Source organism: Trichechus manatus, unplaced genomic scaffold (genome assembly GCF_000243295.1).
Source record: "Trichechus manatus latirostris isolate Lorelei unplaced genomic scaffold, TriManLat1.0 scaffold00113, whole genome shotgun sequence".
Taxonomy (NCBI): domain Eukaryota; kingdom Metazoa; phylum Chordata; class Mammalia; order Sirenia; family Trichechidae; genus Trichechus; species Trichechus manatus.
In genome coordinates this window covers 9613362-9638044 of record NW_004444049.1, presented here as the reverse complement: position 1 = coordinate 9638044, position 24683 = coordinate 9613362, and the positions used below count along the sequence as shown (strand labels likewise).

At 44.8% G+C, this 24683-nt stretch overlaps 1 protein-coding gene across 1 annotated transcript in view; it reads right to left on the bottom strand.

Annotated features, from left to right (window-relative positions):
- Positions 1–3049: 3049 nt before the first annotated feature.
- DDB1 (damage specific DNA binding protein 1) overlaps positions 3050–24683 on the bottom strand; it is a 28439-nt gene continuing 6805 nt past the window's right edge. Inside the window, exons 6-27 of the mRNA XM_004383871.2 lie at positions 23775–23872; positions 22901–23059; positions 22201–22284; positions 21513–21629; positions 20866–20968; positions 18155–18230; positions 17951–18059; positions 16332–16510; positions 16084–16247; positions 15898–16005; positions 15534–15741; positions 14608–14703; positions 14388–14499; positions 13277–13400; positions 12750–12914; positions 11928–12022; positions 7180–7350; positions 6673–6782; positions 6237–6406; positions 5928–6030; positions 4758–4881; positions 3050–4141 (exon numbers count right to left, since the gene is read on the bottom strand). Coding sequence (XP_004383928.1) covers positions 4058–4141; positions 4758–4881; positions 5928–6030; positions 6237–6406; positions 6673–6782; positions 7180–7350; positions 11928–12022; positions 12750–12914; positions 13277–13400; positions 14388–14499; positions 14608–14703; positions 15534–15741; positions 15898–16005; positions 16084–16247; positions 16332–16510; positions 17951–18059; positions 18155–18230; positions 20866–20968; positions 21513–21629; positions 22201–22284; positions 22901–23059; positions 23775–23872 — 2759 coding nt within the window. The 3' untranslated portion in view covers positions 3050–4057. The remainder of the gene's footprint in view (positions 4142–4757; positions 4882–5927; positions 6031–6236; positions 6407–6672; positions 6783–7179; positions 7351–11927; positions 12023–12749; positions 12915–13276; positions 13401–14387; positions 14500–14607; positions 14704–15533; positions 15742–15897; positions 16006–16083; positions 16248–16331; positions 16511–17950; positions 18060–18154; positions 18231–20865; positions 20969–21512; positions 21630–22200; positions 22285–22900; positions 23060–23774; positions 23873–24683) is intronic.

Sequence of the window (24683 nt, the reverse complement as noted above, 5' to 3'; positions counted from 1 at the left end):
AAGGCAGCCCAGTTCAGTTTTGAATAACTACATTTGTTAAAAAGTGTTTTTTCTTTCCAGCTTTTAAAAAAAACAAACCTAGTTCCTTTGGTTCTTCCTCTACAGTTGCCCTCTGCTGGCCTGTCACAGAGGTCCTTAACAGTGGCAGCCACAAATAAACATGGTGTACCAAAAGTGGCCTGGACTCTCTCCTCCTTCCTTCCAGACACCATACTTTTATTAATGCAGCCTAATATTACTTTTTTTTTTTTTTTTTTGGCAACCCCACAATCCTGTTAGGTCATAACACAAGAGTTTGCAGCCAAAGGAAACCTCAAGTGTCTTTGGTGGTTGTTATATTTTTATGTAGTTTTTGGAACACAGGCTGCTAAGTTGATCTCCCTACCTGAATCTGTGATTGCGTTTTTGCAGATGTTCACATTTAAGCCTGTTAGCTCACCTGGTTAGTTTTTTTTTCCTCAGAGTGTCCTTTTTCTTTTTTTTAAAATCGTGCTTTAGGTGAAAGTTCACAGCTCAAGTTAATTTCTCATTCAAAAATGTCACGTTTTGTGACATTAGTTGCAATCCCCACAATGTGACAGCACACGCCCCCTTTCCACCCCAGATTCCCTGTGTCCATTCGACCAGTTCCCGTCCCTTCCTGCCTTCTTATCCTGCTTTTTTGGACAGCAGCTGCCCATTTGGTCTCGTATCTGATAGAACTAAGAAGCAGATTCCTCACGGGTATTATTTTTTGTTTTATAGTCCTGTCTAATCTCTGTCCACGAGTGGGCTTTGGGACTGGTTTCGGTTCTGGGTCAGAGCATCCAGGGGCCATAGCTTCAGGTCACCTTGTTATTTTTGACCCATTTTCTAATCTTGTCAATAAATTTTCAGCAAAATAGGTTGCCAAAATGTTCTGTGCCTTAAGATGAATGAAAATGAAACTTTCACATTTGAGTCTGAGTCCTAAGGACCCTTAGAATCTGAGGCCATCTTTCCTTCTTGCCTGGAACATCCAAAGACTGCACTACCCACCGCCCACACTGCATTCCTCACCACGACTTGCTTCAAGGGTTTCAGCGTCTACCTTGATTGCGGAAACATACTCAGAATGTCCCTGGAAGTCTAGCCCTGACTTGTTCAGCAATAAACAGCAAGTCCTTCACTTGGGCTGTCCAAATCTATCGCACCACTGCCCTTCTTATTCCTACATAAGACTCGATGTCAAAGAGGTGCTCCTCCTTCCTGGCCCCAGGAGCTACCTACAAATTCCCAAGACATTTACACAGGACGAAACTTTCCTTTTACACACCTGTCATCCCTCTGGCCACCTTCTCTGACACTGCAGCCCACCTCAGCTACCTCCGTTCTCAACGCTACCACCTGTCTATGCCCCGACCCTAGAAAGCTCATTCTGTCTCTCCACTGGCCAGTGAGCAGCTGGAATAGCTTAGATGCAACTTTATGCTTAAAGAAAATCCACATCTACCCTAAGGAGGAACTTGGGATACTTAAGATGTAGTAAATTCCTACTGGTGAATCTCCAATTTCTCAACAGCCCCTAGCCTTTCTTTCATTTCCTCACAACCCTATAGCATTCACCTTGTTCCTTGTATCGACTTTAAAGAATTGGCTTTCATTTGGTTCCATTTGGTTCTAGCTATTTTCTTTGTCTTTTGTTTGACCCCAAGGCTTCTCAGCATCTCTGACTTACTATTCTGTTCATCAAGGAGTGATCTGGGCACACCCCCTAACTGAAGCTCCTCCGTGCTTCCTCCCCACTCCTGTGGCTTGTGGCTGCTCGGTAACAAAGGGACCCTCCACCAAGGGCGGAGGATCCAAGTTGTTGTTGGCTGCAGAAAAAGTGCCTCTGGCTTGTGACCCTTTCCAAGTGGTCATGGGATGAGTCAGGGTTTCTATTCTTTTCCCAAAGGTCTGTTCGTGCAGAGGCCTGGAGTGAGGCGACCTCATCAGCCGACATGGAAAGGAGCCATTCCAGCTGGCTAGAGCAGAGCTCCAGAGACAACCTTTCACCCCTGGAGAGGTGATTAATGGTTTTTAAGAGGGGACGTGGGAGTGTGGCTGCAGAATGTGTTTCTAAAGGGTTGCTGGAAATTCAGTCCTGAGTGAGTAGGCCCAAGACTGGAGTAACAAAAAACAGCATAAAATTGCAAGGACTCCACAGCTTCCAGTTAGGACTAGAGCCACTGATAAGTAAGAACTCTCTCTCTACTCAGTGTAGCAGGTCCTGCTGGCTGAGTGCCAAACCATTAGAGAGCACCCAGCTAATCCTCCCACCAGTCTCTTCCTGATCTTGGCATCTCACAGTCAGGCCTCCCATCTAGGATTAAATTCTTAAAATAATCACAATCTGGAGACTCTTGCCTGCCTGCCTGCCTCATTAAAGCTGGTCTCTGGCATGGGGGCAGGCCTTTTCAAATTCAAACCATAACTTTAAAGAATTCAAATCACAGTGTTGAGTTTCAAGTTCAAACAGTGGTTTGCGAGATGCTGATTATTTTTTTCTCTTAAGACCCTTATCCCCCACCCTCAGAAATCCCAGGAGAGTCAGGGGAAAAGAAAGATAATGAAACACGAGGAATGTCTCCAAGGAAGGAAACTTACTCCAGAAGACCTCCAAAGCAGAGATGCGCCCTGCTACCTTTCCTTTTAAGCTAGAATCCCTCAAAACCACAGTTTGAACTTGAAACCACAATTTTCCTGACACTGTATCAAGGGCTGGTCTTAAAAGAGCCAGTCACTATGCCTAGGATCAGCCCTACTCCACCGTTGGGACAGAGCAGCCTTTATCCCCAGTGGATCACTGGTGGAAATGTAGCCCCACACACTCTGACCCACTGAGCTGAAAGAAGACGTGGTTTACAACAGAGAGAAGAGTACTCCAGTGCTTTCAAACCAAAAGCACCAAAGGTTCCCCTCATTAGACCACAGGAAATAAAATGAGAAGCCAAAGGGCACGTGGCCACGGGAGGCAGGGAGGTACATGAGCGGCCACTTGACTGTAGCCAAGGAGCAATGCCTGGGGGGCTAGCTGGCTGGCTGACGCAAGCACATCTGGCTGTGAGATGAAGTCAGGAAAGGCAGCCCGAGCAACGCCCAGGCCAACAGCAGAGGCAACTGGGAATCCAGTGGTGACCCCTGGAGTCAGGGGCAACCAAGGAGATCCACTGAATTTCCAAAATCTGACACCCATCATTCTTGAGAGTGCACCAAAAACAATCACATGGCAAAGAAGAGTACTGATGTCACTTCACTACTTGCGAGTTCTTCTAGCAGCAAGGACAAGTGATTGCGGCAGCTGCCATAAAGGAGGGAAACAAGAGTTTGCAGTTAATTGGACACAGTATGACTGGGACGCTGGACAGCAGGGGAAATAAAAGCACAAATAGCTCTTTCTTCTTAGATTCTACTTTATTTGATAAAACTCAGAGACTAACAACCAATTCACATCCCCCCACCTGCTTTTCTCTGAAGGCAGTTCCCCAGAGATAAAAGGGCTGTGGCTTGGGGAATCATCCACCATCTCCAGGTTTTAGGCTCAGGCAGCCCCTGGCCTGATGGTCATGCCTCCAGACTCCAAAGCTCTCGGAGGCAATAGAGTAAAAGGAAGCAAGCTCTCACTTCAAAGACAACAAACCCTCCCACCCCTCTTGCCCTACCTGTAACCTCCCCACACTCCCAACCTAAATGAAAAGATAGCAGAGGACAACGCATGAGTGAGAAAGAGAGTAACACACAGCTTCCTTTCAGCCAAAGAGCTGCAAATTCCTCCCTGGAAGGAGGAACACTGGCCAATAACAATCAAGGCTTGGTGGTCCAAGGTGATGGTTGAATCATGTGAGACTGGTGAAAATCCAGGAAGAAAACATTTCACCTTCAGCCCATTCCATGGTCTCTAGTGAGCTGGTTTTAGTTCTAAGAAATCCCACTTCCACACAGGTGAACTGGGCTTGGTGGCAGCTGGCTTAGGAAGAGGTTTCCCAAGGCCAAGACAATGGTGGCGGAAGGGAAAGAGGGAGGGGAGGGCCTGGGAAGGGGGTACGCCTGCCCTTGGCTAATGGATCCGAGTTAGCTCTTCCACAACCTTGATGAGGTCATCTGCAGTGGCCTCTCGCTTCATGCCGCTGCCATCATCATACTGCAATGAGGAAAGGGGAAGGTCTGTGAGGGCCAAGAGGGCATTCTCCCTTACCTGGGAAAGGGGGTGCCCAGTCTCCAGGGCCACGAGCTAGAGAGATAGAAAGTATACAGCGCCACCCTGCCATGCAGGGAGAAGGGACTCATCAGAACCCATAGTTCTCTTTTGGGGGTGCAGGTCAGCAAGGTCGACTAAGGGCAAAGCTCAAGTCTTATGATACCACTTGGCAATCATTTCTCCCTCTTTGAGGATGGTTCCCCAGAGGCAACCTCTCCAGTGAGTAATACCCCAAACTCCACCACTGTAGAAACTTCTCTTCCCTGCAGGATCCTGACCCCGCTTCCCACCTTTGGGTCTGCCAGAGATCTGGACATGCCCAAATGTGCCTCGTTGCTAAAGTACAGTGCCTGGTACCTGGTGGGTATCTATGAGCCTCAACCACATCTCCTTTTCTGACTTCACCTGCCCATGCAGGTAAGGAAAATGCTTAGAAAGGGCCTTTGGCATCTTGGAATCAAGGAGGAGATGTACCCAGAGTTCTGACGGTCTCATGGCATGCCCTGCCCTGGGATGGACTTGTTTCACTGGCTTCAGGGCTAAACCCTGCAGAGCTCACCTGTAGGTTTGCCACAACCTCCTGCATCTTGGGCCGGCTGATATCCAGAAAACTCTCTATCAAGTCCCCATCAATGAAGCCTGTGGCTGGTTCTGTCTTTCGCTCGGTATGAAAGGATCTCCAAGTGGACGGGCAGGTTAAGGAATGTGCAATTATTTGGAAATACCCTCCCGCTCATCCATCCCCACCTCTGAAGAGGACCATACTCTAAAATGGTCAGGATTAAAATAGGAAATGACCATTTCAATTAACAGTTATATTGCTTTTTGGACATTTTTGGAAGTGAAAGAAATATAAAATTATTACCTAATCCAATGGATCTCAACTGGGATGAATCTTTAAAATAATGTTTTTAAAAATGCAGATCAGACTCTACTAGGCTATAAGCCTGGACACATATGAAGGTTTTTAAAAAGTGCTGCCGGTGAAGCTGATTTCCATGCCTGGTAAGAACCACTTGTCTAAGGCTAACCTCGATGCTTCACAGATGAATCGCCTGGGACTCAGGGAGAAAGGTGGCGTGCCAAAAGTCCTGCTAGGTAGTGAAAAACCAAGCCATCAGCCCATCTCCTTCCTCCCTGGCTACAGTTGGGCCACACTGTCTTAATAGAGCCATGATCAACCCCACAGCCAGGAGCCCCTCCACTTTCTGCCTAGGGAGGGCTCTGTATGTCCTTTAATGAGCAGAAACTTCCAACAGTGCTTGGGTTCTGTCTCGATGTCCCACGATGGCTGATTCTTGGGCCTCTGAAGCTTTTGGCTTCTTTACTTTTCCCCTCTCCTGGGGAGGGTCCTCAGACACTGCTGCCCTCAACAAGTTCCCTGAAATGATGCGCTCCTAAGTTGTGATCTAAACTTACTGTTTGACATGCAACACCAAGAAGGTCAGAGGCAGACACATTTCATAAATGTATATTCCCAATATGGACTAACTGAAGCTGGGTGATGGGTACATGGGGGTTCATTATACTATGCTCTCTCTACTATTACTTACGTTGGAAATTTTCCGTAAGTTTAAAAAAAAAAAAAAAGCCTGTTTCCCGGCAGGAACCTAATCAAGACATTTCCTAAATATGTAGCTGCTTCCAGAAGCATCCATCTTAGGGCAATGCAGCACTGTGTACCTGCCAGGATGTGCCTCCTAGCAAGGGCATGTCTCTGGGAGGATATAAGGAGTGCTCAATCTTGCCCACACTTTTGATGACTTTATTGAGTCGATTCTGCATGTCCAACAGGAGGTTGTACCAGCTCTCTGACAGTGAGGTCACCAGCCCTGAAAAAACGAAGGGGGCAGTTAGCTGCAGAGAGCTCCAGAGCCCACAGAGAGCAACTTCTACCGAGGGCAGCCCAGGAGGGACAAGCTTGCCGAGGTCTCCTTAGTAACCTGCTAGGCTTTGTCCAGTTGCTCTCTCTAGTCCCTCAGAATGGTGATCTCAGGAAGGGAGGCCTATAACGCACCTCTGCGGGGGTTAGCCTTACCAATCATGCCGTTGACTGTGCCGAACAGCACCGAGCCCTGGGTGGGCGTAGAAGTTTCGCCCAGATTCTGCATAACCAGAGAGCCATGGCAAAAGACATTGACAAACTCGCCCAGGTGGAAGAGACCAACCTCCTGAAGGTGTTGCCGCTCCTCATCCGTGGTGGCAGCACTGAAAGGCAGGGTGGGAAACTCAGCACCGGGCCTGAGGCAGGCCCACGGGCAGTGGACGCCACGTGCTGAGCTTCCCTAGTGAGCCCATACACTCCACGGCAAAGGAGCCAGTCTGAAGAGGCCAACTTTGTGACCTTTGATTCTCTCACTAAAAAGTTCTACCTCTGTGAAGAGGTATCCTGAACCTGATAAAAAACCCAACACCCTCATCTACCCAGAAGCTCCGGCCCCCTCCTGGTCATTCCCGTCGAGCTGGTCACTCACCTATCTTTCTGACACACAAACAAGTTAAAGGCATTTTCAGCCCCCAGGAAATTGTCATCATCCAAGATTTCCACAGCACTCATCCAGTTGGGATTAAAGTCTCGAGCAATCTTAAAAGAGACAAGTTGAAACAAGAAAATATAATCAGTTCTGGAATGGAACCGATTATATCAACATGGAATCCAGTTCCAAGACTTGTCTCTTTTTAGCCAGAAGCCATGAGCCTATGCTGTAGAAGACACAGTCCTGTGTTTAACAACCACCGCCCTAGAGAGATTCTCCCCTCAAATCTCTGGCCAACGCAGTCCATTTGGTTGTTTAATAATCCAGAGACAGATTCTACTGAGAGTTCAAGGGGGGATTCTCTAAAAGTACTCGATCCAAGCAGAATGCATGCTCTAGGGAGAGCATTTCTGTACCCATTGGGCTCAAGAAGCCTTCACCACCGGTGAAAAACTTGCAGGGGTCATGGCTAGATCGAGAAGCCTTCCACCCTGCCCCCACTACCTCTTCAAAGTTCCCCTCCATGGGCTTGTAGGCGAGCAGTAGCACTGAGCGCATCAGGTCGCCCACCAGGATGAAGTCGCCCTTGGTCTTCAGGTAGAGGGCCATGATGTTGTTGTAGTGATTGCACTCGGTGCGAAGCTCCTTCTCTGTCGTCCACTCATAAAGTCGGACCTGGGAAGGGCATTGCATTTCTCTAAACCCAACGGGCCTGAGTCCTCTCGGAATGACTGTTCTTCCCCACTCCTCATTCCACCATCTGCAGCACCATTTGCCAAAGTGCAATGAGATGTGGAGTAATCTTGTGGTACTTCAAGGAACGTTTTTTATTTTAGTACTATATATTTATGAAATATGAAACTATAGCTAGCACAAACTAGTGACATAGAGCTTTCCTTTATATTAAAAAATGAGTCAGAAAACAATATATGTATTATTTAATGAGGAACTAATTTGCTCTGTAAGCCTTCATCTAAAGTACAAAAATATATACAAAAAAAAAGGCAATGTAAAGAAAAATATTAACAGTAAGGTAATACTACAGATATGACAGAAGATGATCTTTGTGTGGCTGAAGTTTGGTACACACAGAACTCTCTGGAAAGAGAAGATAAGCCTTCAATTTCCTGATCAGAAAGGAACAAGATCACCTCCCAACAAACCGCCTTTTATGAACCCTTCTCAAAACTCGTGCCTTCATGGAGCCTTTTGATGTGAACCCAAAGGCCAACAGAAACATTGTCAAAGAATTAAAGGAATCTAAAGAACTAGATTCAAAGGCTACCACTCCTATCCCCGCCCCCAAAAAAACCTGCTTTTTTCCTTCTCCACTACAATGCTTTTTCAGTTACAACCACATCTCCAAGAGAATGAAGATGTTTTATAATCAGACAGATGAAGAGATATTCAGCACAGCCAAGTCCCAAGGAAGACAGTCTCAACTCTCTTTCTCGAGAGCCTTCCCTGGCATACCCTTCAGGGTGCAGGCAGACCCGCTCATGGCTTCTGCACAAATAGCCACTCCCAGACAGAATAGATTAAGCTATGATTTCTCAATGTATGTCCAAAGAACCCCAGCTCCCCAGGTATGCACTCCAAGAGTCACTCATAATGATTACAATGGCTACCACACTCCATTCGTGGGGTCAAGGGTGACTCCAGAGCACCTCATCTTCAGGTAAGCCCAGCCTTGCTAGCCTCCACACCTACAACAGTGGGAGTGAAGACGGGGACCCTGGCAAGGAGGACCCTTGCTGCTGGCAAGACCCCCACCCCTCCCTCTCCACACTCTCAGCCTCCCTATCACTACCTGCTGTGGACATAGCCAAGACCAAGGACAGGACTCCAAAAGCCCAAGACTCCTACTCTTACCTCATCAAGTTCTAAACCTCTGCTGTCCAACATGGTAGACTAGCCCCATGTGGCTACTGAACACCTGACGTGGCCAGTCTAAGTTGAGATATGCTGTAAATGTAAAATACACACCAGGTTTTGAAGTCTTAGTAGGAAAAAAAAAAGTAAAATATCTCATTAGTAATTTTTTTATACTGATTACATGTTGACAGACATTTTGGATATACTGGGTTAAATAAAATACGTTATTAAAATGAATCTTACCTACTTCTTTTTAGTTTTATTAATGTGGTCACTAAGAAATCTTAAAATTACATACCCAGCTACATGGTATTTCTATAAGCACTGGTCTACACATCTCCTCATCTGACCTCACTTCCCACCCTCCCAAGTCCTGCATCCGTTCACTGTACCCTCCAGAACATGCAGCCACCGACCACCTCTTCTCTGCCCGTTTGGTCCCTTCACCTTCTTACTCTAACTGAAGTGTGGCTTTCATGAGGCCCCTGCGGCCCTCTCAACTGGGCTGTTTTCTCTCCCATCATCCCTCAGACACTGGGACTGGAGGTAGGATCGTCTTCCACACATCAACTTGCCCTTTCAGACTTCTGTCTGTCCCTCCTCCCTAAACACCTCAGTGTAGAAGCTCATCCCACCAGACTAAACCACCATTATGACCCCTTGAGCAGTCACCTACACGCACACATACTCCCATCACTCTCTCCCACAATATTCCTACAATTCTTGGTGACTTTAATATTCACAAAGAAGAGTCTTCCAATACCCTGATCTCTTACTGTTTTTTGACCTCTTCTCCCCTGTACTTATCTGGTCCATTCCTATGGCTATTCCTTACAACTTGTCATTAAGAATAACTGCAGCTCCTCCATCTCATGTCCTCAGTCTCTTCATTCCTCAGAGTCCATCCCATAATCATTCTCTTACACACTCTCAACTCCCTCACCTCCCTCTCCCTCCTTATCATGCTCACCGGACAAAACCCCAACCCTGGTTAAAGTCTGATCTTCAACTACAGCTGGGGAAAAACAACCAACCAGGATGACTGGTCTTACTTTAAACACAAGACCACTCACTGAAAGTTGGCTTGTATACTTCTTAGTAATTGTGTGTTTTGCTAACCATTCATCTTCTGGTCTTCTGAAACAATGAAGTCATACCTTCACCACTCTCCTCAAACCTCCAACACCTCCTCTTCTCTCTGCTATTTTATAGAAGATGGGTGTAACGAGAGATTTCCACATGCTTCCACCATCTATTCCCAAATAATTTTCCCTCCTCTTTCATCTGAGGCCAGCACCCCACCAGATCCCACCTCCCTCTTGCCTAGTCAAGAACAGGGCTCTAGCAATTCTTCCCTTTTCAGTGGATTGCTCCCATCAACACATAAACATGCTGTAATAGTTCTCAGCTTAAAACATAAAAATAAAAAGACCTCAAATTCCTAAAAAACAAATAAAAGTACAGCAGACTCACTGGATCAGTAGAGTCTGGAGGACTCCCTGAGACTATTGCCCTGAGATACTCTTTAAACCTTGAACCAAAACAAGTCCCTGGGGTTACCCTTTAGCTAAATAACAGATTGGCTCACAAAATAAAGAATATCACCTTTAGAAAATCATCGATATGAGACCAAACTGTCAATAATTACTTTAAAATAAAGATGAGAATGTAAGGGGGCAGGGAAACTAGATTAATGGAAACAGAACAACCAGAATGGAAATACTGAGAATGTTCATGCATTATGAAGAATGTAACTAATGTCACTGAACAATTTGTGTAGACAATGTTGAATGGGAACCTAAACTGCTATGTAACCTTTACCAAAAACAAAATATTTAGCAAAAAAAAATTAAAAAACAATAAACTCTTAACCTGACATGTTCCTCTAGCTCCCACCCTGCAAAACTTTATGCCAAACTCCTCTGAATTTTTCCATACTAGCTGTCTTCTCCTACTATTCTTGGTTGTATCCACTCCAGTTAGGTTTCCATCCCCACCACACAACCAAAATAGTTCTAGTCACTGTGACTAGTGACTTCCACCACACAGATAAAACCAATGCTCAAGTCTTAATCTTTATATTACCTATCTGCAGCATTTGCAGTTTATCAATTGCCTCCTGCTTGAACTACTTTCCACAGCTTCCAGAACACTGTTCTGGCTTGGTTCTCTTCCTACTTAACTGGTCAGCCCTTCTCTGTCTGCCTGGATCTTCCTCATCACCCCAACTGTAAACACTCCAGGACTCAGCTGCAGCTCTCTTCTCCACCCCCTCTCAGCAACAGGTGGTCTTAGGTGATCCCACCCTGACTTTTGGCTTGAAATGCCACCTAATAACTGCCACACTGCTATCTTCAGTCTACCTCCTCCCTGGATTCCACACTTGTCAAATTCCGCTACCTACCTGACATCTCCCCTTGTTAGTCACTGACACTTAAAAGAAACCACCAGTTGCCATCAAGTCAGTTCTGACTCATGACAACCATATGTGTGTCAGAGTAGAACTGTGCTACACAGAGCTTTCAATAGCTGATTCTCCCCCTGCCCTACCTCGGAAATAATGGCCAGGCCTTTCTTCCAAGGGGCCTTTGGATGGGCTCAAACCATCAACCTTTCGGTTAGCAGCTGAGCATTTAACCTTTTGTGCCACCCAAGGGCTCCCACTGACACTTAGCATGTCCAAAACCAAACTTCTGGTTTCCCATCCAAACCTGCTCCACTCACAAATCCTCCTGTTATCAGTAAACAGCAACCCCATACTTTTGGATGCTCAGGTCAAAACATGGGGGCTCATGTAACCAAGTCTGGTGATTGATCCCCAGCTCAGAGCTCCATCCTCCATACCCACTACTTTGTTATTCCTAAAACATGACGCACACAGAGCCCGAAAAAACATACGGGACATGTGCTCTGTGAAGAACAGTGTGCCACGTAAGGGAAAACAACAAGTGGTATGGTAAGAAGAAAACCAAAGTCTCAGAGAAGAAACTAGTCTATAGAGCTAATAACAAGCCACGGCCTCATCTACCCTGAGACGAGAAGAACCAGATGATGCCCGGCTACCACCACCCACCATTCTGATCAAGGCAAATGGACCCTGATAAAATGGTAGAGAAACAAGGATCAGTAGTCAAATTCTTAAAAATTCCAGACTTACTGGACGAGTTGAGACTAGAAGACTCCCTGAGACTACTGCCCTGAGATACTCTTTAAACCTTAAACTAAAAACAAGCCCCTGAGGTTACCTTTTAGCAAAATAACAGATTGGCACACAAAATAAAGGATATGCTCCATTAAAAGGCCATCTATGTGAGACCAAAAGGTCAACAATTACTCCAAAGTGAAGATGAGAGGACAACAAGTGGTATGGGCCTCACCGTGCTATTGATGCTGGCTAACAGCTTGCCGTTAAATTCCACCATAGAGTACACGGCTCCTTTCACTTCCTTTTCAGCCACAGTCTGTAGTTTTCCTGGGGGAACAAAAGATACTCTGAGTCTCTGTTACAAGGCCACACTCTACCTAGTGAAAACAATTCTCTGGTTTCCCCTCTGGCTCTAATTCCTGCCCCTTCACACCACTCATCTGAAAAGAAGGAAATACAGGGTCAGTATACACTAGGGCCCACCACCACCTAAGATTCAAGCCCCAAGGTAATGTGCAGATGGTCTCCAAGATCTGCTTCCACTCTGAAGCTCCAGATTTCTCATGATGGAAGAGCTTCCAGTTGGGGACCAACTCCATCTCAGCCATCTGACTGCGCTTTCTGGCCTGACAGCTAGTATCAGAACCACCTTCAATACAGGAGATGAGAACACATATAGAGACATGAACACGAAGTGCTGAAGCTGAAAAGAGGACTTAAAAGGCTGAGCAACCAAGTGGAAAACCAGTCTAGGATTCTCAACTCTTATTCTGGCCACTAGATTCTTTTACCCACCGTTCACCTCTTCCCCTTTTATTCTGCCTTCCAAAGAGTAGAAAAGGAAGAAACATGAGCTAGATTTTACTTCTGCCTCTCTGTTCACCCACTCCAAAACTCAATCAGACCATCAACAGCTTGAGAAGAAGGAACAGAATGTCTATTCACAACAATGAACCCAAGTTCTTTGGCTGCTTAACTGAACTCTGAAACCAGAAATGGTCTGCTTGCTTTCCCAGAATTTCGTATCCCCAGAAGCTGGACACTGCCCACTTACCATCTGAATACTGAAAGACCACAATACGGCCCTGCTTGGGCTCGGCCTCTTCGGGATACACCATGGCTGTGCCCACAATGAAGTACGTGTTGGGGTCTTTGCCCAACTTACAGGACACCAGGCTGAGGGCATACTCGTTTTGCAGAAACTGGTGGGCATGAAGCACTAGAAGGAGAGCGGCAGAGAGATGAGATATGCCTGGCTGATTATACCTCACCTGCATCCCCATGCACAAGTAATCCTGTGTGTCTATAAGGCCCACAGCTCAGCTCAAACAGGGTCCAGGGGTCACAGGGCATCGCTTCCTGCCTCTCCCGTCTCCTAAGACGGTTTGTCCCTCACCAGTCTCCGCTGACGTGGGGGTGCTCAACACGCTGTACTCACTGCCAGCTCGCAGAGGCCCCACTGCCTCCCTTCTCCTCCTCCTAGGATGGTCTGCCACACTTTCTGAGTCTGGAACGACCAGAGCCCAGAACACCTAGCTGGAGGAGGATGCAGGCAACAATCACAGAAGAGCTCATGTGCACCTTCAAAGGTGTGCTGGTCAATGATGAGGAGGTTGTGCACCTCCACCTCTTCTCCGAAGGAGGTCTCGTGAGGAGCTGTGCTACTGGAGAACAGCTTGCTGGAGCTGACGCTGCTGGACAGGGCCTGAGAACAGACAGAACGTGCATCACTCCTGGGGGGCTGAGCACATCAGCGTGCAGGGGTCAGTCAGGAGCAGGGAACAGAGGCTGGAGTGTGAACAAGGATGACTCTGCCGATGCTCCGTGAGCCTGAAGAACAGAGTGCCTCAGGGAAGACATGTGAATCGAGGATAAGGATCCAAATTATGTATGGAATTGACATATCAGCCCAAGATACAACAAGAACCTAAGGGTCATTAAAGATCACGAAGACAGTGATGCCTCAAGTCAATCAAGCAAAGCTAAAGAGGAACTCAGGTGCCTAATAAAATGACAGGCTCCACCCCTTTCAACGGGAAGAGCAGGGAGCACTTCAACGAGAAAGAAAAATGTAAAGACCTTCTATTCTGGATTAAGGGAAAAGGTCCTATCACAGGAGCAAGAAGGACAGAGAATACACAGGAAATAATGGTCAGCTAACATGGCCCTTGACGCTATGATGCGTAGCTCTAGCCTGTCCAATTATCCTCATCTCACAGATGAGAAAACTCAAGCTTAGACTTGCCCAAGGTGACACAGCTAGCAATAAACCTTGAAGCCAGTCTGTCAGACTCCAAACCCCATTCTCTTACCTTACCATTATCTTCATAATGCATGCTATACTTCCTCCAATTACAAATACCCACCAAGTGCCCAAACTGACAAAAAGAGAAAAGGAACTATTCATCCCACAAGGCCACCGTGTAGCAAAATCACTAACTGCTACTCTTCTCCCAAACTCTTCTCATCCCTCTAATGCAAGGACTAAAGCCAGCCCATCGCTTGTTTTTGTAAATAAAGATTTACTGGAACACAGCCATGCCGACTTTGTTTACCTACTGCTATGGCAGAGTTGAGTAGCTCTGACTGAGACCACATGGTCTGCAAAGCTGAACATTTACTATCTGACCCTTTATAGAAAAGGTTTGCCAGCCCAGCTCTACTGCCCTCTTTCTTTTCCCACTGCCCTCACCTGGGTGCTGGCACTTGGCCTCAGAGCAGTCGTGCCCCCACTTGTGTCCTGGACTTCGATCCGGCTGGAGAGGACCCCGAAGCACTGGGACACTTCCTGATAGCAGATCTTCCTGCAGAACAAGTGTGGGCCAACAGTGCCTCTCAGGAAGTCTGTGTGCTCTACCCCAACTCCTAGCTCCCCACCCTCTGCTCTGCAGCCTTCCTGCCCTGGCCCTCACCTGGGAGACTCGTAGAGTGGAACTGTGCGAATGTGCAGTTTCTGGATCTCGTCAATGGTGCCAATGGTGAGGGTGCTGTTGTTGGCCAGTGCCAGGCTGGAAAGAAGGGGCTGGGTTTAGACTGAGTACACCCAAAGAAGGAAAGGACTCTACAAGGCTACTCCGTAAGGGGAAGAAAAACAAGGCAGAATTATGCCAACTTCCTCTAGGCCAGGGGTTCTTAACTTTGATTCTATGCTAAAAAATCACTTGAGGATGGTTAAAAAATGCCAATACCTGGTCCCAATCCCAAGAGATTCTTGTTTAATTGGTCTGGATAGGCCGAGTCTGAGATTTTTTTTTAAAAAAAAAACTTTCCAACTAATGCTAACGTGCAGTCAAGGTTAAGAATAAAAATTACTACTCTGGAAGGGTGATTCTCAAACTACAGTGTGCATCAGAATCAGCTGGAGGGCTTGTTAAGACAGATTGCTGGGCCTCACCCCAGAGCTTCTGATCCAGTAGGGCTGGGGTGGGGCCTGAGAATTTGCCTTTCTAACGAGTTCCCAGTACAGCTGTTGCTGGTCTGGGGCACATTCTTTGAGAACCCTTGCTCTTGAGGAATGCATAATGATCTCTGAATGAGGGGTTCTGAAACTTGGCTAACCATCTGAATGACCCGAGAAGTTTCCTAAAAATATAGATTCTACGGCCCCACCCCAGACGCACTGAATCAGAATCTGAGGGAGGATTTAAAAAAAGAAATGTGTATTTTTTAAAAAGCTCCCCAGGTGTTTCTAATGGGCAGCTGGATTTGAGAACCTGTGCTCTACACTTCCCACCTCATCTATTTACTGACTTTGACATTGGGAAGACTAGGGGCAGGGGTTGAGAGAAACATCCTGATGCCCTCAGGCTCCTGCTGAAGAAAGAGGAGGTTCGTTCACCTGTCAGGATAACCATCTGAGTTGAGGGGACACATGTAGTTCACTTCCTTGAGGTTGACATTGGAGAAGACCAATTTGTGGTTGCTGCTGTAGATGACAGTGGGACGGTCAGAGCAAGCAAAGACGTTGGTGGTGGAAAGAGAACGGAAAGTCCTCAATACCGTGGGCTGGGTGCCCAGAGTCACCTTCTTACGGTCGCTCAACAAGCCTACAGAAAGAATGGCATCAGAAGGAAGAAAGGAAAGGAAACAGGACAAAGAGCTAGGTTGTGCCGGCTCAAAAGCAGCACCCCGAGGCTAAGAACTGTGCAACTCTAATCCTCTGTGTTTTCCAAAGAGCCCCTCACTCAAAGTGCTGTTCTCACCTGTCTCAATGTTGAGCCCAAAGTAGAACAGTGCCCCATCTCCCAAGGCACAAAGGAGATAGTGGCTACTCTCAAAGGTGGTCATCAGGATGGAGCGAGGGATGATCTCTGTGAGGAAAAGCTACGTTAAGTTCTTGTTTCACATTCCAAATCATATCCCAGCCTAGGCCTCCAAAAGACACAGACCTCCACCCAGCATCTCCTTGTGCAGCAGTTCAAACGAGGGCAGTTTCAAGATACGAGCCGAGATGTCTGTCCAAAGCCCAATGGCACAAAGAGGGGACAGCCCATTGCTGTCCCCTAGTGGTGTGATGTCCAAGCAGGCCACTTCATGTTCCATCTCTGTGTGGCTAAAAAGAGTGGAATATGGCAGAGGAGGGAATCCAACGATCCAAGAGGTGCCAGGGGAGAAAAAACCAGACAGTAACACACACCTGATCTGCCGGAGCTCCTGAGGATGTATCTGTAGGTAGTAGAGGGCCCTTCCCACGGCCACCACGACCTGGCTGCTGTTGCAGGAGGCCACACTGATGTTCTTGCCCTGAGGCTCCTTCCATTCACTGACCAGAGCTTTGGGTTCTTGAGAGACCAACCTCACAGATGCCGATGTGATCTACAGAGAGAAGGTCAGATGTCCCCACACACCTACAGGGATCTACACAGGAGCAAGAAGGTGTAAACACTGCCCTATATGAGCCCTGAGAATAAGCTACGTTAAGTCCTCTCCTGCCAAATATATTTTTCCTCCAAAATCCTGCAATGATTAACAGTAATTATACTATAGATGATGTCATTTCTAGATAAGCCCCTGAAGGAGAATAGCTTAAAGCAGCTTACAGCTTATATACCTGCAGCCAGAAAAAAAGGCTTACTTCCTTCTGAGTGAGGCTTGAATAACAAACTGCATCCTGCAGGCAGATATCAGTGAAGTAAGACCCTGTGGCCACCAGTCGAGTTTTTCTCAACCCAAAAGTCAGACTTCTAAAATGTCCAAGTTCTTCACTATGTATGAACCATTAAAATTCTTTAATAAATGCTACAAAATTATATAATTGTTTTATAATTTATCACTGAAAGAAAACAAAAGGCAGGCTGATGACAAGGTAAGTATTACTTCATCTTACCTACCAAGAGTGAGTTTATATTTAAGGATGAAAACCCTTTAGTAATGGTTATGTGTGCTGGGCGCAGTCGTCAGACCCATAGTTAGAAAACACTGACAAAGCAATGCCTTGGTATCTGGGCACCTCTCATGTTGGTCCACGAACAGAGAATCTTCCCTCCAGTTTTCACCAAATCTACCACCAGCTACTGGCTAAAAAGAAGACCAGGCGGATGAAAAGATGGACAGTTAATTAATCCTTAAGCATTCGAGTGCTGTGCCCACCACTGGCAATATGCTGACTCTGGTGAGGTGTGGAGGGTGTACAAAAAGCTGAAGAGCATCAAAGTTATTCCAAAGTTCAAAAGACCACCTGGGGTAGAAGGGCTCTCAGAAATCCAGCTCTTGTGGCTGAAAAGCCATCAAAAGGCTCTCTGCCTCACATTGCAGACAGATTTAAAATAAGGATCAGAATCGAGTAAGAGCTCTGGTTATGTAAAGTGCCACCAGTGGTCATATACGGCTGGTAGCATTATGACTAATTTTTTTTCTCCTTTGTGCTTTTCAATATTTTCCAAATTTTTACAAATAACCATGTTAAAATGAAGAGAAAAATTCTAAGTGTTTCAGAAGACAAGACATAATTAGTGATAAAACAGGACCCAAAGCATATATACATGCACATTACAATTCTGATCTGTGAAAAAAAAAGTGAATAAATACAAAATACCTACACTTCAGAGAGAAGATTAAGCTAAAGAGGAACGACTCCCAAGTTAAGAGTTGTTACTTCTGAGTGGTGGATTATCAGGTAATTTTAATCTTTTTTCTAGAGATTCTACGTTATTTTCAGAGCCATAAATAAAGACTACACTTAAAAGTCTGGTGGAGCCACGCTGCACTCCAGGTCCAATTCCAGTACACGGTGCCTGCCCCTGTCTCAGCTACTACCTGGATAAGCTGCTGATGAGCCACGTTGCCACAGAAGAACGTCTGCTGATCGTCCACGAAGCCCATCAGCTCAGTTTCTTCCACCTCCTCACCGTTTAACATGAGAACTCTGCAACAGAATGGAAGGTCAGGGTCAGCAGGCCAGCTCACCCACCTCTCAACTTTCACACCAGCACCTGGAGCTCATATCACCCCAATCCTCACCTTGTCTGGCCCACAAAGGAGAGCACCAAAGTGTCATCAGTCTCCCGGTTAGGGTCAGACCGCAATGGCCACAAGCCTGGAACAAGGATCAAGGATTAAGATCCATACCACAGACACACCTGAGGGAGGGGCAGCTGACACCACCAGGATAGCAGGAATCCGGAGTCAGACAGTCCCGAGCGGAAATCCCCACTCGGCCCCTTCCAAGCTTTACGACTCTGAAAAAGTTAGGTATTTTTAAAACTGTTTTGAGCCTACTTATTTTTAAAATTTTTAATTTCAATTTTGGGTTGGGTAATACATTTCCATGATTTAATATCAAAATTTATTTTTTAAAAACATACACAAAGGTTTCACTCCATACTCTTCCCTCCAACTCATGCCCCCCACAGGTAATCAATACAGTTTCTGGTTTATCTTTACAATTTTTCTTTAAGGAAACAGGATAACCACTGTATTACAAATAAATACAAATATAAAACAGACTGTTATAGACTGTTCTGCATCGTTTTTTCCTTAGTAATAGTTCCTGAAGCCCATATTAAAACAGAACGTTTCCTTATTTTCTATGCCTGCACAGTATTTCATTGTGTGAATCTACCTAGTTATTAATATCATGGATTATTAATCCATCCCACTGATGGACCTTTTCCCCCTTAGTATTTTGCTACAACATACAATGTCACAGTGAATAACCTTGTATTTATGCCATTTTATACATGTGAAGGTATGTGCGGTAGATGCCCAGAACTGGAATTGCTGGAGAAATCACTAAACACAGCTGTAGTTTTGAGAGAGATTGCTGAATTCCCTTCTGGAGAGGGTGCATGAGCCTGCTTATTTGCTTGCAACATAATGTGTTGCCATATTTTGGGATTTGGGCCACTCTGGTAAAGAATCTCCATCTAGTTTTGATTTGCATTTCTCTTATCACAAGTGAGGCCTAAGCTTCTCTTCATATATTTAGGGGCCATTTATACCTCCTTCTGTTATCTACCCATTCACATCCTTTGCCAATTTGGGGACAGAAAATTTGTTTACCTTCTTTCTAGGAATTTTCTATAAATTAGGGCAATTAGGCTTTTGTCTATAAGAGAACTACAAATATTTTTATCTGGTTTGCTAGTTTGTCGTTTTTTTTCTGACTTGTGTTATCTGCCATGCAGGAGTGCTGTAGTTTCAGGTAGTTGAATTTATCAATCTTTCTTTTTAGCTTCTGTATTTTGAATCATAGTTAAAAAGACCTTCACCACTCCAAACTTATAAAGGAATTCACCAACTTTTTCTTCTACATTTTGTACAGCTCCATTTTTTACATTTAAATCTTTGATCCATTTAGATTCTAGCAAGGTATGTATTATGCAGTATGGATCCAAACTTATCGTTTTCCAGATGGCTACCGTTATCCCAATACCATTTATTAAAAAGTCCCATCTTTATCCCACTGAATTGAGATGCCACTTCTATCACACTAGTCTATTTCTGGACTTCTGAACTTGCCCAGTAGACTGTGCCTATTCATGCTCCAATACCACACTCTCAATTAGAGGCTTAACAGTATGTTTAATATCTGGTAGGCTAGTCTCCTCTCACAAGTTTTCCCGACTACTCTTGCTTCTTCCTTTTTCCATTTGGACTCTGTCTCATCTAGACCAAGGAAAAACCTATTGGTATTTTCACTGTTATCCACTAAATGTAAAAATGTAAAAATATGTCAAAGAGATGATAGTTTTGTAACTGTGACTTCTAAGACCTTGGTATATATACGTGCGCGTGTGTGTATACATATATATACATATATATATATTTAATAAATCTTATAATTCTTCAGGAGTATTTTAATGTTTTTGTTATATAGGATTTGCACATCTTATTCAATTTACTCCTTGTTATTTTATCTTTTTGTTATAAATTATAAATTGCCTTTTCCTCCACTGTACCTTTTGACAGTACCTACATGGAGACTATTCACATCTTTCCACATTAACTTTATATTCTGCTCAATGAATTCTCTCATTGCTTTTGGCTTTTCAGTTAATTCTCTTGGTTTCTGTAGCTATATAATCTCTTCCTTTCTAATTCTCACACCTCTTTTCTTTTTTCATCTTTTCATAACCTTTGTCACTTGTATTCTGAATTACTTTGTTTAGACGTGCCTCCTATATGTAACTTTGAATTCATTTTGCTTTATCATTCAATCTTGTCATCTTTTTCTTACAATAGGTGAGTTAAACTCATTTACAATAATTGATACGGCAGGTATTTGTTATCAGTTCAGTCACGTTAATTTTAGACTATGTTTACCATTTATACATTGTAAAAAAATCTTCCACTACATCATCTTTCTTTGATTTTTATTACTACAGTTCTTCTGAATTTTGGAAGATTTGTACTGTTGTAGAAGTTACCTCAGTCTTCTTTCTTTAGGAATTCTATCAGTTCCCTTATAAACAATATTAAATTTAACGTGTAAATCTTTTCCTTCCCCACTCCTCTAGTCCACTAAGCAATTTCAGTCAGCGGTATTCTCCTTTACTTTTGTATTTTTAAATACATTTAAAGTTTCTACCACTTGACTTGTCATCATGACTTCTTTTATTCTTCATTTGATCTGCTTTTTCTAGCTCCCAACAAAGTGCCTTCGTAACATGTAACAATGTCAAAGGTCAAGGTCACTCAAAACCTCCATCCTACTTCCACCAGAAGGATACCTTTGATGCCTGGCAAGTCAATGCTGGCATGCTCGTGGATTCCAATTCCATTCCGGATGATCCGCAAGGAACCTTCCTTGAAAGCCCCAGAGCACGTGACCAGCTGCAAGTAGAGAAAAGGTGTCTAAATAACCCCTCAAGACACAGAGGCCCATGTACTGATGCTCAGAAAGTAAGCAAGCTATACCTAACTCAAGGACCCTTACTATAGAAGCTAGGTCTGATGATGCAGGCTTAGCAGAAGCAATAGTTCCTACCACTGCTCCTAGCAAGCTTCCTTAGATCCCTGGGACTCTAGTTTAATAGAAAGAGTACAGGATCTGGCGTTAGACACACCTGCCGTTTATTAGGTATGTGACCTTAAACAAGTTACTGAGTCTTTTACAACCCTCAGCTTCCTCACTTGAGAAATGGCCAAGAATCTCTGTCTAACAGGGTGCTTGTAAGACTATAGATAATGTCTGTAAAGTGCCTGGCAGACCAAAATAGGCACTCAATAAACGGTACATATCCTTGCATCACTGGGATTACTGAGGCTCTTAAAAGGATCTTCAGTGCATACTTCCCATTCCAGATAAGCAAAGCTAAGAGGACACAGTGTGAGTGGGCAGACTGACTATCCGTTCCCAGAATGACCCCCCCCTTACCTGTCCCTGCCCCTGCCTCTCCAGGTCCACCACGCACATGTCCACAATGGGTCCTAAATTGGTAAAGGTTTCCATGGCCACAACATAGGAGCCTTGCTCGTTACTGTCAACATTGAGCTACAAAGAAAGAACAATGTTAGTCTTGGAATTCCCCAACAGACCCACCCTAAAGAGGTAGTTATCACCCAAAAGAAACTCTGGATCCTGCTAGATCTGCCCTTCTTGTGCACCACTAAGTGCTCCTAGAAGGAGACTGCTGACTAAGGAACATGGTTATCTTACAGATAACCCATTAACTAGACCAGGAGTTTCTAACCTAGTGTCACATGGGTGGATTTCAGGAAAGCAGTGGATTTTTTAAATTAATGTAAAACGTTTGCATGCATTTTTCTGCAGAGTCCAAGATGATCATATTTTAGAGGGGATCCAGTACATCAGGTTATGACCTATCTGAGCTGGGTCTTATTCACTATTTTATTCTCAGCACCTAGCACCTTGCCTGACACCTTAGTTGAAGGAACCTTGAGGACAAACAGGTAATCAGGGCAGGATGTTACATCAACCAAGCAGACAGCTGGATGGTAGGGAAGATGATGAACTGGAGAACTTCTGAGAAGCACCAAACATAGGAGAAGCCTGATGAAGAAGAAGCAGTGATGACAGAAAGAAAAAAAAAACTCCTTCTCACCTTCACAAGCTGAGAGTCACCAAGGCGAGACCCGACAAACACAACACCATTGTCAAGGTATGTCAAGCACTCAGCAATCGAAGTCTGGAAGAAAGGCAACAGTGCGGAAGGAATCAGAACGGACTCCACGTGGGATCCAGACACTGGCCTACCCACCCTGCAGACACCTGCTGAGAAAGCTCACAACTGCAGCCGAAATTCAAGATACGATTCTCCATGTCAAATCCCCAGGGACACTAAATAAATGTTCCTAAATCTCGGAAGTTTGTGACTCTCCATTTAAAACATCCCCCTGCTCCGAAAATGCAAGCGCTTGCTCCAAATGACAGTTTTAATCCAACTACTCCAGTCTGCATGCACAAAGCAATTTTAGAAACCTTGAAAATTCACTGCCCAAGTCTTTGCGAGGTTTTGAACCCTCCTCCCAGAACAGAGTATCAGCATCCTGAATTCCAGACTGCATCCTTCCCTGTTCTTCTTTTCTTTTTGTGAGTGAGGTAGTGCCCAGCTGCACATGAGATTCTCCTACATCTAACAACTTCAGAAATCAACTTTCACAGCAAGACTGACAGTGTTCATTGCTAGATGTTAAAGTATCTTAAAAAAGTAATATAATCCCTGGAGGCGCAATGTGGGGCCATACATCTGCAGTCTTCAGGCACCTATGAGAGCGTGGCAGAGGCGTAGAGGCACGCCCTACCTCTCCGAGGAGTTCCACGCGGAGATCCTTGAGGGTGACAGTGCCGTCCATCTGTTCCTCCTTTTCCAGAAGCAGCATGAAGAGCCGTCCTTCCATGTCTCCCAGCAGATAGCGCGAACCATTGGGGTCCACCCGATTGTGGCACACAATTGTGCTTTGCTGCCAATAGGGAAGGAACAGACGTTAGAAATTAAGCTTCTTCCACAATCGAAGAGCAAAGCCTACCAGATCACTCCCTTTTTGAGGACCAGCCACTTGACCAGCCAGAATCAAAAAAGCCTGGGAATCCACTCAGCAAACATTATCCGTATGATAGAAAATTTAAAACTTTTTAAAGACAATTTTCTGAGGAGCTCAATATATCTGAAGTGTTTACTCAAATATCGTTTTACCGGGAAACAGAAATATAAAGATATACAGTAGAAAGCAAATGTAAGTATTTACTGGACTCAATGCTATCGGATTTTGTTATTTAGCCTCAAAAAATTTAAGATTTAAGGTTTGATTTTTATGACTTGAAATTTTTGTAAGTAATTTTTAAAAGTCTAGATAATTTTATCACCATTTTACTCTATATGACTTGAGCCCTGAAAACAGCACATTCACTAATTTGCAACATTTTTCCCTTCTTATGATTTATTGTAAAGTTGCCCCAGTCAACGATTATTTACTATTTCTTTTAGTTAGCAAGCAAGAGCTTTATTAGGAGAAGCCGGGCTCATCTCTTTCTGTACCCTCAATGACCGACACAATATCTTATACGTGCAGTGAACAGTCTGACGGATAGCTGTGACTCTCCTTTTGACAAAGGGAGAAAAAGGAAACAGTAGAGTAAGAACAAGGGAGGAAAACAAGGGGAAGGAATGCTGCTCACCTTGATGATAGGAGGGGCGATGGCCAGGTACTTGTCACCGTTGTGATAGGTGATCGACTCCTGTCCGATGATGATGGCCCCTCCGAAGGGCTCTGGGACTGCAGGAGAGAGACGGCACCATTAGAATGCTCGGCATCTGGGAGGCAGCAAGGACACTGACCCAGTGATCCCTGAGGCAAGCTTTAAAGTAATCATTTTTTAAAACAATACATCAAAGCTCAGAGAAAGTATTCTACTTTTCTTGGATTCCTATCTTTGAAATTTTACACTGGCTATTATGTAATCCTGGGAATATTTTTATTGCCATTCTTTTGGTGTTTCAGTATTCCTAGGAGTGGAGATACTACCCAATTGTCTTCCACATGCTTTCTCCCCATTTTCTCCCCTTTCTAGCTAAAAGCTTTTACTCTACTCTTGTTCTTTGGCTTAATTCTACCCCCCTGCCCCCCCATTACCAGGGTCATCATTTAGAAGAACCAATTTATTCTTAAGAGTTTTAAAACTTCTCTACTGGGTGAGATAAACAACATAATGTTGGGGGAAGAGTATAGGACAAGCAACAAAGAGGCCTGGATTCTAGCCCATTAGGTATGGGCCTGGGCAAGTCCCTCTCTCTGGCCCTGTTTCCTTATCAATGAAATAAGGGAATCAGATTAGATAAGGTTTATTGGTCTTTCAGTTTTTAAATGTTGTTAGCTGTCGCTGAGTCAGCCCCCAACTCGTGACGATTCTGTGTGTGACAGAGTAGAACTGTTCCATAGGGTTTTCTTGGCTGTAATCTTTACAGAAGCAATTCACCAGGCCTTTCTTCCATGGAGCCACTGGGTAGGTTCGAACCATCAACCCTTTAAGTTAGCAGCTCATTGCAAACTGCTTGAGCCACCAGGGCTCCTTTTTAAATGTTATGCC